The 15,066-nt window shown below is 41.3% G+C and overlaps 3 protein-coding genes across 3 annotated transcripts; 1 reads left to right on the top strand and 2 right to left on the bottom strand.

Moving 5' to 3' along the window:
- Positions 1-3,136: 3,136 nt before the first annotated feature.
- Positions 3,137-3,828, bottom strand: LOC136355658 (senescence-associated protein 13-like). Its single transcript, XM_066308489.1, has 2 exons — positions 3,752-3,828; positions 3,137-3,422 (listed from the first exon to the last, which is right to left on the bottom strand). The coding sequence occupies exons 1-2, from the start codon at positions 3,826-3,828 to the stop codon at positions 3,137-3,139; spliced, it is 363 nt and encodes a 120-aa protein (XP_066164586.1).
- Positions 3,829-4,473: 645 nt separating this feature from the next.
- On the bottom strand, positions 4,474-7,383 carry LOC107275627 (proline-rich receptor-like protein kinase PERK15). Its single transcript, XM_015774695.3, has 8 exons — positions 6,892-7,383; positions 6,357-6,788; positions 6,110-6,196; positions 5,933-6,003; positions 5,700-5,776; positions 5,424-5,571; positions 5,116-5,277; positions 4,474-4,935 (listed from the first exon to the last, which is right to left on the bottom strand). Exons 1-8 carry the CDS (start codon positions 7,361-7,363, stop codon positions 4,720-4,722), a joined length of 1,665 nt encoding a protein of 554 aa, XP_015630181.3. The 5' UTR covers positions 7,364-7,383; the 3' UTR covers positions 4,474-4,719.
- Positions 7,384-10,349: 2,966 nt separating this feature from the next.
- LOC4333335 (cyclin-B1-2) lies at positions 10,350-13,821 on the top strand. Its single transcript, XM_015774785.3, has 4 exons — positions 10,350-10,701; positions 10,793-10,893; positions 12,671-12,768; positions 13,430-13,821. Exons 1-4 carry the CDS (start codon positions 10,576-10,578, stop codon positions 13,528-13,530), a joined length of 426 nt encoding a protein of 141 aa, XP_015630271.1. The 5' UTR covers positions 10,350-10,575; the 3' UTR covers positions 13,531-13,821.
- The last annotated feature ends 1,245 nt before the right edge of the window (positions 13,822-15,066 follow it).

Consider the following 15,066-nt stretch of genomic DNA (forward strand, 5'->3'; position numbering starts at 1 on the left):
TACTACCTCCTTAAATTTAAGCCTTGTGGTCTTTATTATTAATACCTCAGTAATTTAAGCCTTGTGGTCTTGATGTACTAACCTCCTTAATTTAAAAGCCTTGTTGTCTTGATCCATTAGTACCTCCTTACTTTAATTTGTAGGCAGTGTCACAACTTAAAGAGTTAAGAGTAACTTTAAGTGGTACAACTATATGTTTGTCTCGAACTTTTTTATTTGTGCATGACTCCATGCACCCAAATACAACTTGCTCACTTACTTTCATGATGCCTTGTGGTGAACTGTTTGCTATGTTGTTAAGATTGCTGAAATATTTGTGGTTAAGACGCATCTTTGTTCATTGTTACCGACAGTTAATTGATGCTTTATGAACCTCCTATTCTCAAACAGCTTCCTAGCAAGATGATATCTTGTTACTTTTTTTTTTTTGCCTATAAGATGTGCTTGTTTTCCTAGGTGGCTGGGCTGGTGCCAAGCGCCTAGTCATTCTTGGTGGCTGCCAAGCTTCTTGTTTGGTGTTATTCGTGTTAAGTGATGCATAATTGCGATGAGCAGGTGCTTTTGTTCGAATAATGGTTCATACTGCAATTTCCATCGGGTGTCCTTTCAGCATATATTTCAGTGCTATTAGTTATGATTACCTGTTATTATTTTGCTCCGACGTGTACAATAAAATCGCCGAGGCTGAGAGCCTTTATGAGGCGCAAGCACAAGTATAGCAATCACCTTATAGTATCACCCTTATACTAAGTGGAAAAACAAAACTTGTACACCGTAATAACCCCTCAATTTTTTTCTTTAAACCGTCTGCTTTATATCCTAATAACTCAATTTTAGTATCACGCTTACTATGGCAAATGCTGTGACGAGAAAATGTGGAGTGAAGCTGAGATTTGTAGGTCAGTGCCTGTTTAGCACAGCTCCATCTCTTTTAAAGTTAGAGCTCAACTAAACAGTTTCAGCTCCACCTAAAATGAGAACGGAGTTAGGTAGAGCTTTATCATAAAATGAACTAGAGATGTGAAGCTAGATTTAGACAGCTGTACAACTCCACTTCAAACCAACTCTTATAGCTAAATTTAAAAATTTGAGCTCTACCAAACAGGCTGTCTGTACTACTACCCGCTTGATTTTGCAAATGCACTGCACGCTAGCTGCTTTCTGTTCCGGGGTTCGAACGCGAGCTGCTCGATCAGCTGCGAATGACTAATGTAATTTTGGAAACGGATGCTGAATTCTTGTCTGCGCGCATGCCCTTTGCGCCATGTACTGCTTCCTAGTACTGTCCTCGGTCTTGTAAACTTGGCCAATGTTTAGATTCCACCTAAAATTTTACATCATGTTATATCGAACGTTTGAACACCTGTATAAAATATTAAATATAGGCTAAAAATAACTAATTGCATATATTGTGAATAATTTGCGAGATGAATCTTTTAAACCTAATTGCTCTATGATTTGACAATGTTGTGTTACAGTAAACATTTGTTAATGATGAATTAATTAGGCTTATATATAATTAGTTTTTTTATTAGTGCCCAAACACTCTATGTGACATCCTATACAATATCCGATGTGGCATGTCAAAACTTTACACCCCTAATCTAAACACCCCCTTTGTGTAGCACATAGTTTTGCTGCATATGGAATCATGTCTGCTGACTCGCATGAGTACAGGCACCCAACTTTGTATCTGATCGTGTCTTCAGGGATTCACCTGGAGTTAGTCTCTGTATACACGGTGAATTTGATGTTTCTATATTAAATTACAGTGATTTAAGATTTTAAATTTTTTATCTATATTAAGATTATTTAAATATTATCCACGTAATTGTAGGAATACCCAGCTTCAAAAAATCTTGAAATAAAGTTGTGTCAAAGAGGACTCTGTAGTGATGGTTAACGAAGGGCCATTTTGGTTTGATACCAAAAACATGCCCTACTAATTTATTGGCAAATGTAAATAGTTTGTGTGTTAGTTTAGATTGAGGTCAAATATTTGGTAGTGCCTCTATCCTATTTGGTTATATTTTAGAAGTTTCTTCACTAAACTATAATAATATTACTTTATATTGGTAGCAATCCAAATGTTAGCTAAATAATTTTACCCTATCAATATTTTGGTAGTGCCAAAATTTACCTAGAGTGTGATATTACCAATGAATTGATAGGGTAAGGAACCAAACAAGCCCAAAAACCTCAGCTTCAAAAGAAAAAAAAAAGAAGAATAGACTTCGCATACATGATGATCATCACCTGGTAATACAAATCGCCAAAGGATTAAAGCATCACCAACATAATGTATATAATCCACCCCAAAATTTTGTTTTGGTTTCTTAAACTGAAAATAGAAAGTGAACTCATCTCTTTAAGAGAAAGCCTAAATAAAAACTAAAAATGGACCATTCTTTTAAACTACCAATAGAAATCTCCCATTCCATCAAAGATCAACGCTGATCTCCCTCCCCAACGCCAATTTCCCCCACCACACCATCCCATGTCAGTTGTTCTTTCCCTCTCCCCTCTATTCCCCACTGTTGCTGCCCCACCTCTCCCTACTTGCAGGGACGGATCTAGAAATAAATAATAGTGGGGGCTGAATAAACTACATCATCATAAATCAAATCTCCAGTCCCCACATCTTATGAATCTATGGAAAAAAATAGTGGGGGCTTAAGGGGGTCTGCACTGTCCCGGGGGCGGTAGTGGGGTCTCAAGATCCCCCCCCCCCCAATTGTGAGTCCGCCCCTGCCTACTTGCCCTCGTTCTGCTAAAAAAATAGGAATATGAGTCGTCGAAACAACTTCCTTCAAATGCTACTAGACGATGAGTCTTCGTCGGATGACGACGATGAATTAATTTTTGAGATAGTTGAAACAGAGTATGATAGTAACAGTTTTACATTTAGATGCAAAATTATTTTGCATCTAAAATGTTGAAAATGATTTTCATAAATTAGAAATACCAAAATTTTCCAACTAAAGACCTAGGTGAGTCTAATATAACTTGTGCCTATATGAAACTTTGTGAATAATTTAAACATTTTTCCTTTCTAACCCAAAATAAAAAAATTTTGGATTTTACTTGCATTGCATAATAGGTCTTATAAATAAAATGTAGGGAGTGGCAAAGTTCTTCAATCATGGCCACACCTAGGAGGGGAAGCAAGGAGTTGAATTGAAGATGGGGGAAGAGAAGCTGTGAAGTGTTTTACAAGGATGTCGAGCTTGCCACCGTAGAGGCTGGCGACCTCGCGGAGCATGCGTTCCGGCTGGTCCCGGACGGAGACGTCGCGGACTGAGCCGGTGACGCGGAACCCCCTGCCCTCCCACTCCCTGAGGCGCTCGCCCAGCTCGGCCTCGTTCCTGGAGCAGGTATGCACGGCCGCCCCCAGCGCCGCCAGCTCGTCCACCACCGCACGCCTGCGCATGAATTCCCCGCGTTGATCGTAGAAGCAACAGAAGGCTCCGCGGCGGAGGTCTCCCTAGCCAGCGAGAAGGGGATAAGTGTGTTGGGGTGAGTATCCGATGCCGCCGGCAGGGTTTTAAATTTCGAAATTGCTATTTCTGTCGAGGACACTGAAATTTTAGAAATTTCGAATTTTTTTGACCGAAATTATTTAAAAGTTTAACTGATTTTGAATGAATTTGAATACAAATTGACAAATTGACAAAAAAATTGTAAAAAAACGAAAATTTCGGGCGAGATATGAGCTTGCCGGTGGGAGGGCAAAATTAACGAAATTTCAAACCCTAGCTGCAGGTGTCGCCGGTAATGAGGGTCCTCTTGCTGGCCGAGGGGCCATCTTCCCGCATCGCCGCTGGCCATCGCCTTAGTACTGTGGTTCCTCTTTGCTCTAGCTATGGCAATCCTGTCCCATCTGTTTGCAGGAAGGATGGGGGTATTTTGCGAAGAAGTCCTATATCGGATCTGTTCTTCGGAAAAAACTCTTCGAAAATATATACTGTAAAGTTTATATAGTGTACAAACTTAGAAACTAACATTGGATAAAAATTGGACATATAAGATTTATTCACATCACTCTTAGTAAATTTTTCACTATTTGTAATTTTTTTATTAAGAGTATAAATTTTACTCACGATAATGTGGAGAAATTTCATACGTCTATTTTTTCATATAACGATTGTTTTATATTTACACTACTTATCGGTAGTTATTCGGTTGTTTTGTGAAAAGATCAGAACGCGGTAAGCCTGTAATGATCAAAAATTTTCACATAAGGTCTCCAGACTCGGGAGTCCGGCCGCTATGATCGATAGCGGTCCGGTCTCTACTACTCTCTCCGTTTCACAATGTAAGTCATTCTAGCATTTTCCACATTCATATTAATGTTAAAGAATCTAGACATATATATATATATATATATATATATATATATATATATATATACATACATATATATATATATATATATATTCATTAACATCAATATGAATATGAAAAATGTTAGAATGACTTACATTGTGAAACGGAGAAAGTATCAAGCTTCCTCCGGATGAACCGTGGGATGCTGGTCAGAGAGAGTTAGCCTGGAGCGTTGGCCAGTTCGGACTTCGGAGGATACAAAAAAGTATCTAAATTCACAACACAACCATTCTATTCATGTCTTCTTCACCAGCAACATCTGTTCAATCTCCAAATAATAATAATAATAAAGAAAAAAAACCTAATTAAACAACATCTTCAGTTCACCTGCCTTTAGCGAGGCTTCGGTTGGCTTTGTCTGTAAGAGCTTGGTCGATCGCTGCTGTAATCGCTGCTAGTGTTTCCCTGACTCCCCGGCGCTCTTCTTGATCGTGGCCCGATGGACTCACCCGATTCCATGATGGAACTGTAGGTATCTTCTGCGTACGTAGTCCTAAATATAGAGTTTAGATCTTCTCCATGCGTTTGTCCTTGCAAGTGCTTCAGGATCTGAAAGGAGAAAAGGAACTTCTTGTCACATATAGGAGTATCAAATATCAGTTATTTGGTTATGTAGTTATTGTTCTATTTTATTCTGGAACAAGGCACTACCACTACTTGTACAGTTGTACTGAAGGTTTAGCAGTTTCGATGTTTCAAACTCAAAACTTTTCAGGGAAGGAAACGAACCTGAACCATGGATGGACGCAGATGTGCTGATTGGCGCACGGCAGCGGCGGCACACTCCATCATTCGCATCATTTTGTTTTCATCATAATCATCTCCAATATCCGGATCAACAAGGATATCAAAGTTGCCTTCCTCCATAGCTTCTGAAATCAAGGGTTTTGCCTGAAGAAGCAAATTCAGAAATGTTCTATCAGGCTAGACATCAAAGTTCCTCTTAGAACTACATTTATTGGAGTGAAGGAAATGTATTAGATGTCAAGGAATGAATTTTGTCAAGATTCAAGAACTTCTTTTTGTTAGAAACTGACCCAACCAACTAACGTGCTGTCCATGTAAGACTCAGATGACTGAACCGGCAGCCTTCCAGTTATCAGTTCCAAGAGGACGACACCAAAAGCAAAGACATCGGCTTTGTCAGTAAGTTTCCCGCTAGACAGGAACTCTGGAGCAATGTACCTGCAGAAAAGAGGATTTGCTATGAATACAATGAGGGATAATATATACTTGTGCTATAGATATTCATGTTCAGAAATTAGAATGAACAAACTCGGAATACATAGGGAATGCTGAAGAGAAGTACTGACCCAAATGTGCCCATTATTCTTGTGGAAACATGGGTGTGGTTTCCTGGTTGATACTTTGCTAGACCAAAATCTGCAACCTGCAAAGGATCAAGACATACTGAGTATAGGACTGTGCAATATAATGGCATATTGTTTGCAATTCAAACTTGTCCTGGGATTGCTTCAAAAAAAAAACTTGTCCTGGGAAAACCAGATCTTCTTGAAACGTTGAATAATATGTGCAGAGAGAGTACCTTGGGCTCAAAACCATGATCCAGAAGAATATTGGATGCCTTGACATCACGATGTATAATTTTAGGAGAACCTGAATAGTATAAACGGACTTTTTCGTATTAAATCACAGTTCAACACTAGATACGAAACTGAATATAAGTGTATAACGCGAAATGGATGGGTGGAGTAGAACTAACAGTCATCGTGTAGATAGGCCAAACCCCTTGCAGATCCCACAGCAATTTTCCATCTTTGCTGCCAATCCAGAGGTGGCCACTTGTCCCCTGAATTAAGTTCAACAGTAACATGATCAGATCAGAGTAAAAAACCAAGACTAAAAAAACATTGACTAAACAGTCAACGGATGCATTTGACAGAAGAAAAAACAAATATGTAAACCATTATTTTTTTTATTCATTTTAGATGTAGACATAGGTTTTATACCGTGTAAATGCGTGTCGAGCGTCTTGTTGGGGACGAACTCGTAAACCAGCAGCCTGTCGTTGCCGGAGATGCAGTATCCGACGAGGGAGACGAGGTTCCTGTGGTGCACGCGTGTGATGATGTCCGCCTCGGCGCGGAACTCGCGGTCGCCCTGCTTGCTCTCCGTCTTGAGCTTCTTGATCGCCACCTCGGTGCCGTCCTGCAGCCTCCCCCTGTACACGCACCCGAATCCGCCCTGCCCGATGACGTTGTCGGGGGAGAACCCGCCCGTCGCGGCGGCCAGCTGGTCGTACGAGAGCGAGCCGCCGTCGATGGAGATGGAGTGCGGGCGCTCGGAGCCGGCGTCGGAGAACGTGCCGCCGCTGGTCTGCGGCGCCGTCGGGTGGTGGTGGTGCTGCTGCATGAAGACGAATGGCAGCGGCGGCTGGTCACCTGCAAGCACCAAAGTGTGGTGGATATCTCCGACGACGACGACGACATGGACGTACGTACGTACACGACGTCGAACGTGACAAGAATCACAAGATGCGCGCACCTTTGTAGTAGGGGTTGGGGTTGTATAACATTGGCGGTGGTAGCGGAAGCGGCTGGGCCTGTTGCCGCCGCCGCCGCCGCCTCCATCGCCGGATCCAGAGCGCGAGCACGCACAAGCCCAAAACCAGACCGACAACCCCAGCGGCCACTTTGACGGCCACGGAATTCAAGAACGAGGGCGAGCCCGTCTGGGGTGCCGCGGGTGCCGGGTCGGACGCCGGGGCCGTCGTGATGATCTCGGTCACGGCACGGCGTGCTCTCTGCCCGTGGCCGGAGGAGATGACGACGACACCATGCACCGTCGTCGGTCCACCGGTGATGGTCACCAGGGCGGCCTTGGCGCGATCCACCACGTCATAGAGCCTCGCGAAAGCTGAAGGCTCTTCAGGGGGTACATACTGAGGCGGTGGGGGTACGAACGCTGCCGGCCGTGCCATCTCGGCCGGTTGGGAATACCGGAAACGCGCCCACATCACCCCGTCTGCGGTTGTGCGTGTGCGCGGCTCGGTGCGCGCGAAACGGAGGCTTTTATAGTGGGTTATGGCGAGAGATTTTTAGGTAAAAATATGTTAAATGTAATTATAGTATAAATATAGTGTAATTACATACTAACTATGTTTTTAATAGATCACATCGTTGACTTTTGAAGATATGTTTAATCAATTCGTCTTATTAAAAAATTTATGCAAATGTATAAGATATAAATAATGTTTAAAATACTTTCAATGATAAAATAACTCGCAACATAATAAATTATAATTATGTAATTTTTTTATTAAGACGAATGATAAATGTATGGCAAAAAGTCAGCGGCGTCTTCTATTAAAAAACAGAAATAATATATATGTAATTTAGCTTCTTAGGGCATCCACAATATAGTCTAAAAGTGGTCCATAAGCAATACAATATTTGTTTCAGCCACCTAGCAATATTGTGGAACTAGTCCATAGCAAAGAAATAACAAAAACTACCCATAAGCATATAAGCATATGGGCTACCTTCCATACTCGTAAAGGAAGTCGTTTAGGATAATGTTTAAGTCAAACATTGGGAATATAAATCATGAATAACTCTCAAGTTGTTGAGTTTGAAAATGTAAAAAATATATGAATAGATTTGTCTTGAAAAATACTTTCATAAAAGTATACATATATCACTTTTTAATAAATATTTTTATAAAAATAATAAGTCAAAGTTGTATTTTGGAGACTGTGTCGCTGTCCAAAAACGACTTCCTTTATGAGTACAGAGGGAGTATTATTTGTCTCTGTCCTATCTATATGGACTATTTTGATATATACATTGTTGTTGCCATTACAATATAAATACATGCTGATACCTTTTTCATGAAAAATTTGATGACACAGAACTCCGTTTGTAAGCTCTCACTCCTTCTGTCTCGCTGAGCTGGGCTGGCGGTTTTCTCCTCAACTATGCGGCGCGTCATGCCTCTGTTTCCGCGCGAAAACAGAGTGCAAGTTGCCACGGGCTGCACACGAAAGCGGAGACGACCACTCGGTTTTGGAGGTGGGAACAGCAGAGACCCACTGGAGGCATCCACCAATCTGCGGTGTTGGTAACACCGTAAGTACTCCTACGTAACAATGACAGAAATGAGCGTGGCAAATCCGTGGGCCGAACGGCTGGAGACGGCAGCACGGACCGGGACTTGTGCTATCATCCAAAGTCTAGGTTTAATGTGTTGGCTAGTGTGTATAGGAATGAACAGTTGTCGCTGTCCAGAACAATGAGTTGACGTTCACTTTTCAAGACATTAAACGTGTAATGAGTAATCAGGGCGCTCTATCGTGCGAGGGTTAAGTATTAACAAGTCAAATTCAATGATGACCTTCATCAACGTTAAAAACTGGATAAGTTAACTAGCTGGCCATTGTCAGCCCAGCAGTTGTGCCAGTAGATCAGATATTGCCAATATGTAGAAGCGTGTGTTTATACTACGTCGTACAATTGCTCGTATATATATATATCTTGAGCAGCCCATCGTTTTACAATTTAATATGTTGATGAAGTACAATACTCTCTCAATCCTAATATAAATATAACTTTGTATTGATGTGACTGTATGCTCAGATTTATAACTATAGAATATACCATATTTGTACAAGGTTTCACTTGTATTGAGACGGAGGGAGTAGAGTTCAACTACTTTAGTAGGTAAAACTATGAGAATAATATGTAGGCCTAGAATGAGATAAGTTCATGGGGAAGGATTGGGATCCTTTGCATCAGAGTACAAAAATTTGCACCATCCATTCACAATCAATTCACTAAACGAAGCATTTTCGAGACTTCCGTGAAAGTCTTCTTTTAGCTTGAGTTCATCGGCCTGTTGGCGTCCCATTTTTTTTCCGCTTATTACCATCTTCTGAATTAGGTAGAGTGGGAGCACTCGACGAGGCATCTACGACAGTAGAGGCTCTTCCTCGTTTTCGGCCGGACAATTCCATAAATAGAATAAAAAAAAAGTAAATAAGATCAAGTAACCAGAAGAATTGTGAGAAATAAATCAATTTATTAAGTTGAGACACATCGAGGGATAAAACATTTCATACTATCATCATAAGTTGATTCCATTTACAATTGAATTTATTTATTTTTTTTGTTTCTTTTTATGTGAGTAAATTTTATTTTGGGCCATATATTTTTACCCATGTTGCAGCTTGGGCTAGGTTTTAGCTGAGTTTTTCACCTTGGACCACTTAATATAACCATTTGTTTCATCCTGGACCATAGCCGCTCATCTTCTCCGAGTCCAACAGGCGATAACCCATCACCAACGTGCTCATCCGAACAAGCGTTGGCGGCAGCGGCGGTTACTGATGCGCTTATTTGATTTGATCACAACACATTAGCTTGGTTGCTCCATGCTCCACAATCCCAGCCGGCCAGCCAAGTTACACCTACAACCAAATGGGCAATGGAACATGGCTTCCGTTCACTGAAGCAACAAAAATTGATGCAACATCATTAAAATTAGAACAACTCAAACCATGCATTTGTGTTGCCTCTGTCCCTAATGTAAGCATCAACAAATTACTAGTTGCTATTTGAATCGATTCCCTTGCCTCACCTCGCTGTTGTCGCCGATCCGCCATGAGCTCGCCGGCCTCGCCCTCGTCGACGGCTGGCGTAGTGCATCTCGACAACACGGCAGCTGAGAGGGACGTGATCTAGCAAGCCAAAATGGCCCTCATGGCCTAGAGCTAACCTGCCGTCGGCTGAACGGAGAAGTGCGCCGCAGTGCGAATCAGCTGTGCGTTGCTGCTAAACTCCCCTCGGATAGGACTAGGAGCTATTGGCATTAATCAAGCACTTATCCTCTTGTGCTCACCACATCCTCCTCCCATCGATAGCCCAAAATGCTATTCATGATGATAGTGATAGCAACTCAAGCAATACTAACGCACTGCCCCTGGTCCAAACTGCTATATTTTGATAAAGTTAGATGGTGTTAAGTGAAAAGATTGGTAAATCCCTGGTGCATTGTACAACTAGGCTAATAAAAAGGGGTCCAAGATAAACCGAATCGAACACCGAAGAAAAAAAACCGATATTTAGGTTCGGTCCTTTGATTTTCGTTTTGTTTTTATTTGGCCCACCACAAGTCAATCGCGCCCCTTTCTTCTCCCCAAAGAAGCACAAGAAGAGGAAGAGCTTGGCGACGATGGCGAGCGGCAGCATCGTGAAGAAGGAGGTCGGCGAGAACCACGACGTGCTCCTCTTCGGCGTCAACAACAGCGTCAAGGGCGACCTCGCGCCGCAGCACCCGATCCAGGCCACCGTCCACAAGGTACCCGTCGCTGATTCCCCTCTCCTCGCCCCCTCGAAAACCCTAACGCGCTGAATCCGGGTGATTGGTGGTGGGGCTTGCCCGCGCGCAGGAGGCCAAGTTCTGGGCGGATAAGAAGAGGTTCGGGGCGGAAGCCATCTACGGATCCGCTTTCAACATCCGCAAGGATCTCGATGCCCAAATCCTCTCCAAGTAATTTCACTATCCTATCCCCCCATATGATTTCGCTGGGAAAACGATTTGTTCGAGTAAATAATCACTTGCGGTTCATGTTAACATTAGATAACTGTGTCGGTATTACATAGCATATATTGGAATTGTTAGGGTCAATGACAATTTTGGGTGGAATTCCTCACACTCAAATGGCCTTATTGTGGGACGAGATATGTTTCTTTGAATTTGATGATGGCATGTATTCCCCCTGTGTTTGTCTGTTAGATAACCCTCGCAGTACATAAAAAAAAAACCTCGCATTTACATAATTTTCTGTAGGCTTCAATTAAAAAATAAACTCAAGGTCTCGAAGGATCAAATTAAATATGTACAAATGAAAAACCCCAAACAACCAGACGTTACGTAATCATTAGCATGCAAATCAAACGGGAAATTAGGGGATTTCGTGGGTTAGGGAAAATAATCTCACCCGATCGCTCGCTGGCTCATTGTTGCTTCTCATGAGACACCAGCCATCGCACTTGCTGTGTTTGTGCGTCTACCCGAGGACAGTACAAGGCAAAGAGACAAACCAACAAACAAGTTAGTTTCAGGTTGCGATAACAGGCATGTTAGCTGCTGTTGTGTCGGGTACTCGGATGTTGTTTATGGGTTGAGCAAGAGAGCAAATAATGGACCAATTATGTCTGAGTATTGGTGTCAAAAGACAAGGTTCTCTGGCGTCACCCATGAGAGAATAGAATAGAGCACTTGGAACAGGCCAAAGCCATTGGTATCATGTGACACCACTGCTATAACGTTGGATCCACCCCTGTTTTGTGTGTCTAGTTGTAAATCCGTTAGCTCTTTGCATTTACTGCAACTATTTTGCTCTTATTGTCGTATGCATCAAGTGTCAGTGATGTTATGTTTAGTGGTCATCAGCGGTATTCTGCTAACTGTTACTCCCTCCATTCTAAAATTTAAGTCACAACCACCTTTAACCTAAAGACCAAAAAACAATAATCACCTCATTGTTTGAATCATCATAATAAATACTAATGCATGCACCCTATAGAATTAGAGATCTTGAGGGTGAAGGATTTAAGAAATAATAATTTAGTGGAGAGGAGGTGCTAGTTAACAGCCTCATCTTTTGGCTTATGCTTATGTTTATAAGCCAAAAATTGAATTTTCAACCTTAAATTTGGAATTGATTTTGGGGTTTTTTCATCATAGTTTATTTTCCAGCCTTTGTCTTTTAGATCGCTAAAAACACGGATATAAAAAATTTATTTGCAAATTATTTTCTGTTTGCAAATATGCCATTTCACTTATTCTGTCAATAAGCAAAACGATGGGGGTCCTAATTTCAATGCATGCATGTACACCTTGTATAATGAAACGTGAAAAAAAGTAGTTGTGCCGTATATTTTGGAATGGAGGTAGTAGTTTGCAAGTTATTTCTGAAATTTGTTCTCGTGGCTATGTGCAGTATTTTGAGCACTGTTTTTAAGGTGTTTAATTAGGTCCTGTTTCTTCAAGAGCATTTCCACAAATCAAATATTAGGACTGCTAAGAATGTATTAATGCTTTGAGTATGCTAACATGGATGGAATGTCTGGATTCCTTGGTCTGGTTGAATACACAATCATATCTTGAGGTTGCTCTTGTTTGTCTCTCCGTCTCTCCGATGTAGTAACAACTAACAACTAGCACATCAGCGCAACTGTGCAAATAAGGGAAAAACAGCGTGCGCAACTCATGCCCAGGCTAACATTCAAGATGTTTTGGTTGATGATTTATCTGTTTGCAGGTTCCAAAGGCCCCCTGGTGCATTGCCATCATCTATGCTAGGATACGAGGCGCTGACTGGTTCCTTGGATGATTTCGGGTTTGAAGATTATCTCAACTGTAAGGCTTGTTGTCCTTTGATTTCCTATGAATCTTCTTGCTGGCCTTTCACATTTACGTGCAACTATTTGCTCACCAACTTTTGCTGATTTATTAGCTGCATGTTTGATGCTTATGTTCTTCATTGGAATTATGGAATCCAGTGCTATCAAGTTCTCATTACCTTTATATTAATTCTAGTTTTTTTATTTTAGTAGAACAAAACCATGTAGTCTTATGATTCCTTGGGAGTTTAGAAGTTCTTGGGAAACCAAGGGTCATGAAATGATACTTGTTTTTCATTTTTCATACTTCTAGTCGGTACATCTTGATAAAATTTTGCTATTAGGATATACTTGGAGGAATGTATAATAATTATCACAAAGTGGTTATTTTATTCTGTCCTCATGATATGATATATTAACAGCAAATTACATATTTTGCTTTGTCATCCAAGCTTGGTTGGCCTTACTTTGCATGGCAAAACATACATCTCATCACCATTTTCAGTGATGAGATGTATCACCAGAAATACAGCCTCTATAGACTATATATATTTCAGTCCCACTTCTGCCCTGGGAACATTTTTTTTCTTATTTACACTCGCTGAGTGTTCTTCCTGTTGTTGGAAATGTTACTTAGCCTTGTGTTAATTTTCTTTTTACCTTGGATCATGTTGCAGTGCCCCAAGATTCTGACAGCTTCCATGCTCCAGACATGCACCACGGAATGGAGGTTCGCCTTGGTTTGTCAAAGGGACCGATTTGCCCTAGTTTCAATTGATTTCACAAAATGTATTTCTCGTCTTGCACTGTTCTCCTCATTCAATATCTATGTCGCTCTTTAGACTGAGATTTCGATGCTTGTTTTGGTTCATAACCACACTTGTGACGAGATTCCTTATCCATCATGTAGACCTCACATGTCATTGAGATAAAAGAGTGTGACAAGAGTGTCTCATGCTAGCTAAAGTGTGGCTCCAATTTTGTTAGCCACACATTAGGCAAGTTGGTCAAAACATTGTGTCAACCTTGCATAAATAGAAATACTCAACCAAACAGTCCATTACGCTTATACACTGTCAAATCAAAATGGGACAGTTTCAGACTTTGGCCGTGGCTTCCATCCATCGTCAATGCTTCAAGTGTGGGGACTTCTTCAACAGCCCCATCCATTGTCGTACCATGTGGTTGATCTAATATAAAGGCATTCCGAGTTGAGCTATTTAAACAACCCAACTAAAATAGTACTCCCTCCATCTACTTTTGATAGACATATTTCCAAATCTGAAAAATTTACTTTTGATAGGCATATTTCAATTCAATCACCTATCCTATTAATGACTTTCTATGATTTAATGCGTGACTCTCCATTCTTCCACACAAGATTGGCTACATGGGCATCGAGAAATGTAAATATTAATGAATCGTTTGTTTACGAGGAATAACTAGTAGCATGTTTAAATGGATGATAAATAGAATTATTTTTCCTTGGTCATTGTGACAAGATAAAATATGACTATCAAAAGTAGATGTAAGTAGATGGAGGGAATAGTATTGGTAAATCTCTCTCTGCGAGTAAAGTTCGGCGGCATGAGTTCTTGCTTTCTTTGGACCCTCGTTGGTACATGCAAATACAGAGCAGCGAGTAATGCAATTCTCGTTCCCTCATTGCATGAACTACGTTCCAAAATCATCTCGATCGGTGCAGGTGTAGGCCTAACCTTTCTGAAAAATCATTTGCGTCTCTGAAATACTCCACTCCAGGCAGCACCCGGCAAATGCTAGTTAGGTCCATCATAGTTTTCACTTGAAAAGAAGCCTGCCGAAGGTTCCAATAATTTGAACAAGCAAACAGAACACTGGAATTGCATGTATGTCTCAAAATCGCAGAGTATTGACTCCTTTTTCGGACACGTTTTATTTGTCAGTTGCGACTGAAAAGGACACATAGAAGAATGGATGTGCTAAAAATGATCGTCCGTCATATGAAAGATACATTTAATGTGAAGAGCACTTGGGGCACATTGAGTTGTTTAGAGATTTTGCATAACACAAGGAAATATTTAGTGGAAATCATCAAATAAATGAAAACCCATGAAAGCCATACTTACATATTCTCTAAATTCAAGAAAAATTTGCTAAAGATAGGTATATGCAAGAAATACATTCATACTAGATCTAGAGGCGATAGTGGAGGCCGCGGGGTGCGGTTGCCAAATCTAGCCCCCTCTCGTTCGGATCCGGCTTGTCCGGCGCTGGAGGCTGACCCTCAAGCCACCACCAGCGGAGAGGTGACGGCGCGGACGTGGAGGTGGCA

Source organism: Oryza sativa, chromosome 3 (assembly GCF_034140825.1).
Source record: "Oryza sativa Japonica Group chromosome 3, ASM3414082v1".
NCBI lineage: Eukaryota > Viridiplantae > Streptophyta > Magnoliopsida > Poales > Poaceae > Oryza > Oryza sativa.

Excerpts from the sequence above, each read along its gene's own strand:
- LOC136355658 (XM_066308489.1), bottom strand. The coding sequence starts at position 3,828 with ATGGCCAGCGGCGATGCGGGAAGATGGCCCCTCGGCCAGCAAGAGGAC. Across the intron at positions 3,423-3,751 it reads CGGCGACACCTGCAGCTAGG|GCGTGCGGTGGTGGACGAGC; the intron begins GTTTGAAATTTC and ends ATTCATGCGCAG.
- LOC107275627 (XM_015774695.3), bottom strand. The coding sequence starts at position 7,363 with ATGTGGGCGCGTTTCCGGTATTCCCAACCGGCCGAGATGGCACGGCCG. Across the intron at positions 5,777-5,932 it reads ATCATGGTTTTGAGCCCAAG|GTTGCAGATTTTGGTCTAGC; the intron begins GTACTCTCTCTG and ends GATCCTTTGCAG. Across the intron at positions 5,278-5,423 it reads ACAGCACGTTAGTTGGTTGG|GCAAAACCCTTGATTTCAGA; the intron begins GTCAGTTTCTAA and ends TTGCTTCTTCAG.
- LOC4333335 (XM_015774785.3), top strand. The coding sequence starts at position 10,576 with ATGGCGAGCGGCAGCATCGTGAAGAAGGAGGTCGGCGAGAACCACGAC. Across the intron at positions 10,894-12,670 it reads GATGCCCAAATCCTCTCCAA|GTTCCAAAGGCCCCCTGGTG; the intron begins GTAATTTCACTA and ends ATCTGTTTGCAG. Across the intron at positions 12,769-13,429 it reads GTTTGAAGATTATCTCAACT|TGCCCCAAGATTCTGACAGC; the intron begins GTAAGGCTTGTT and ends ATCATGTTGCAG.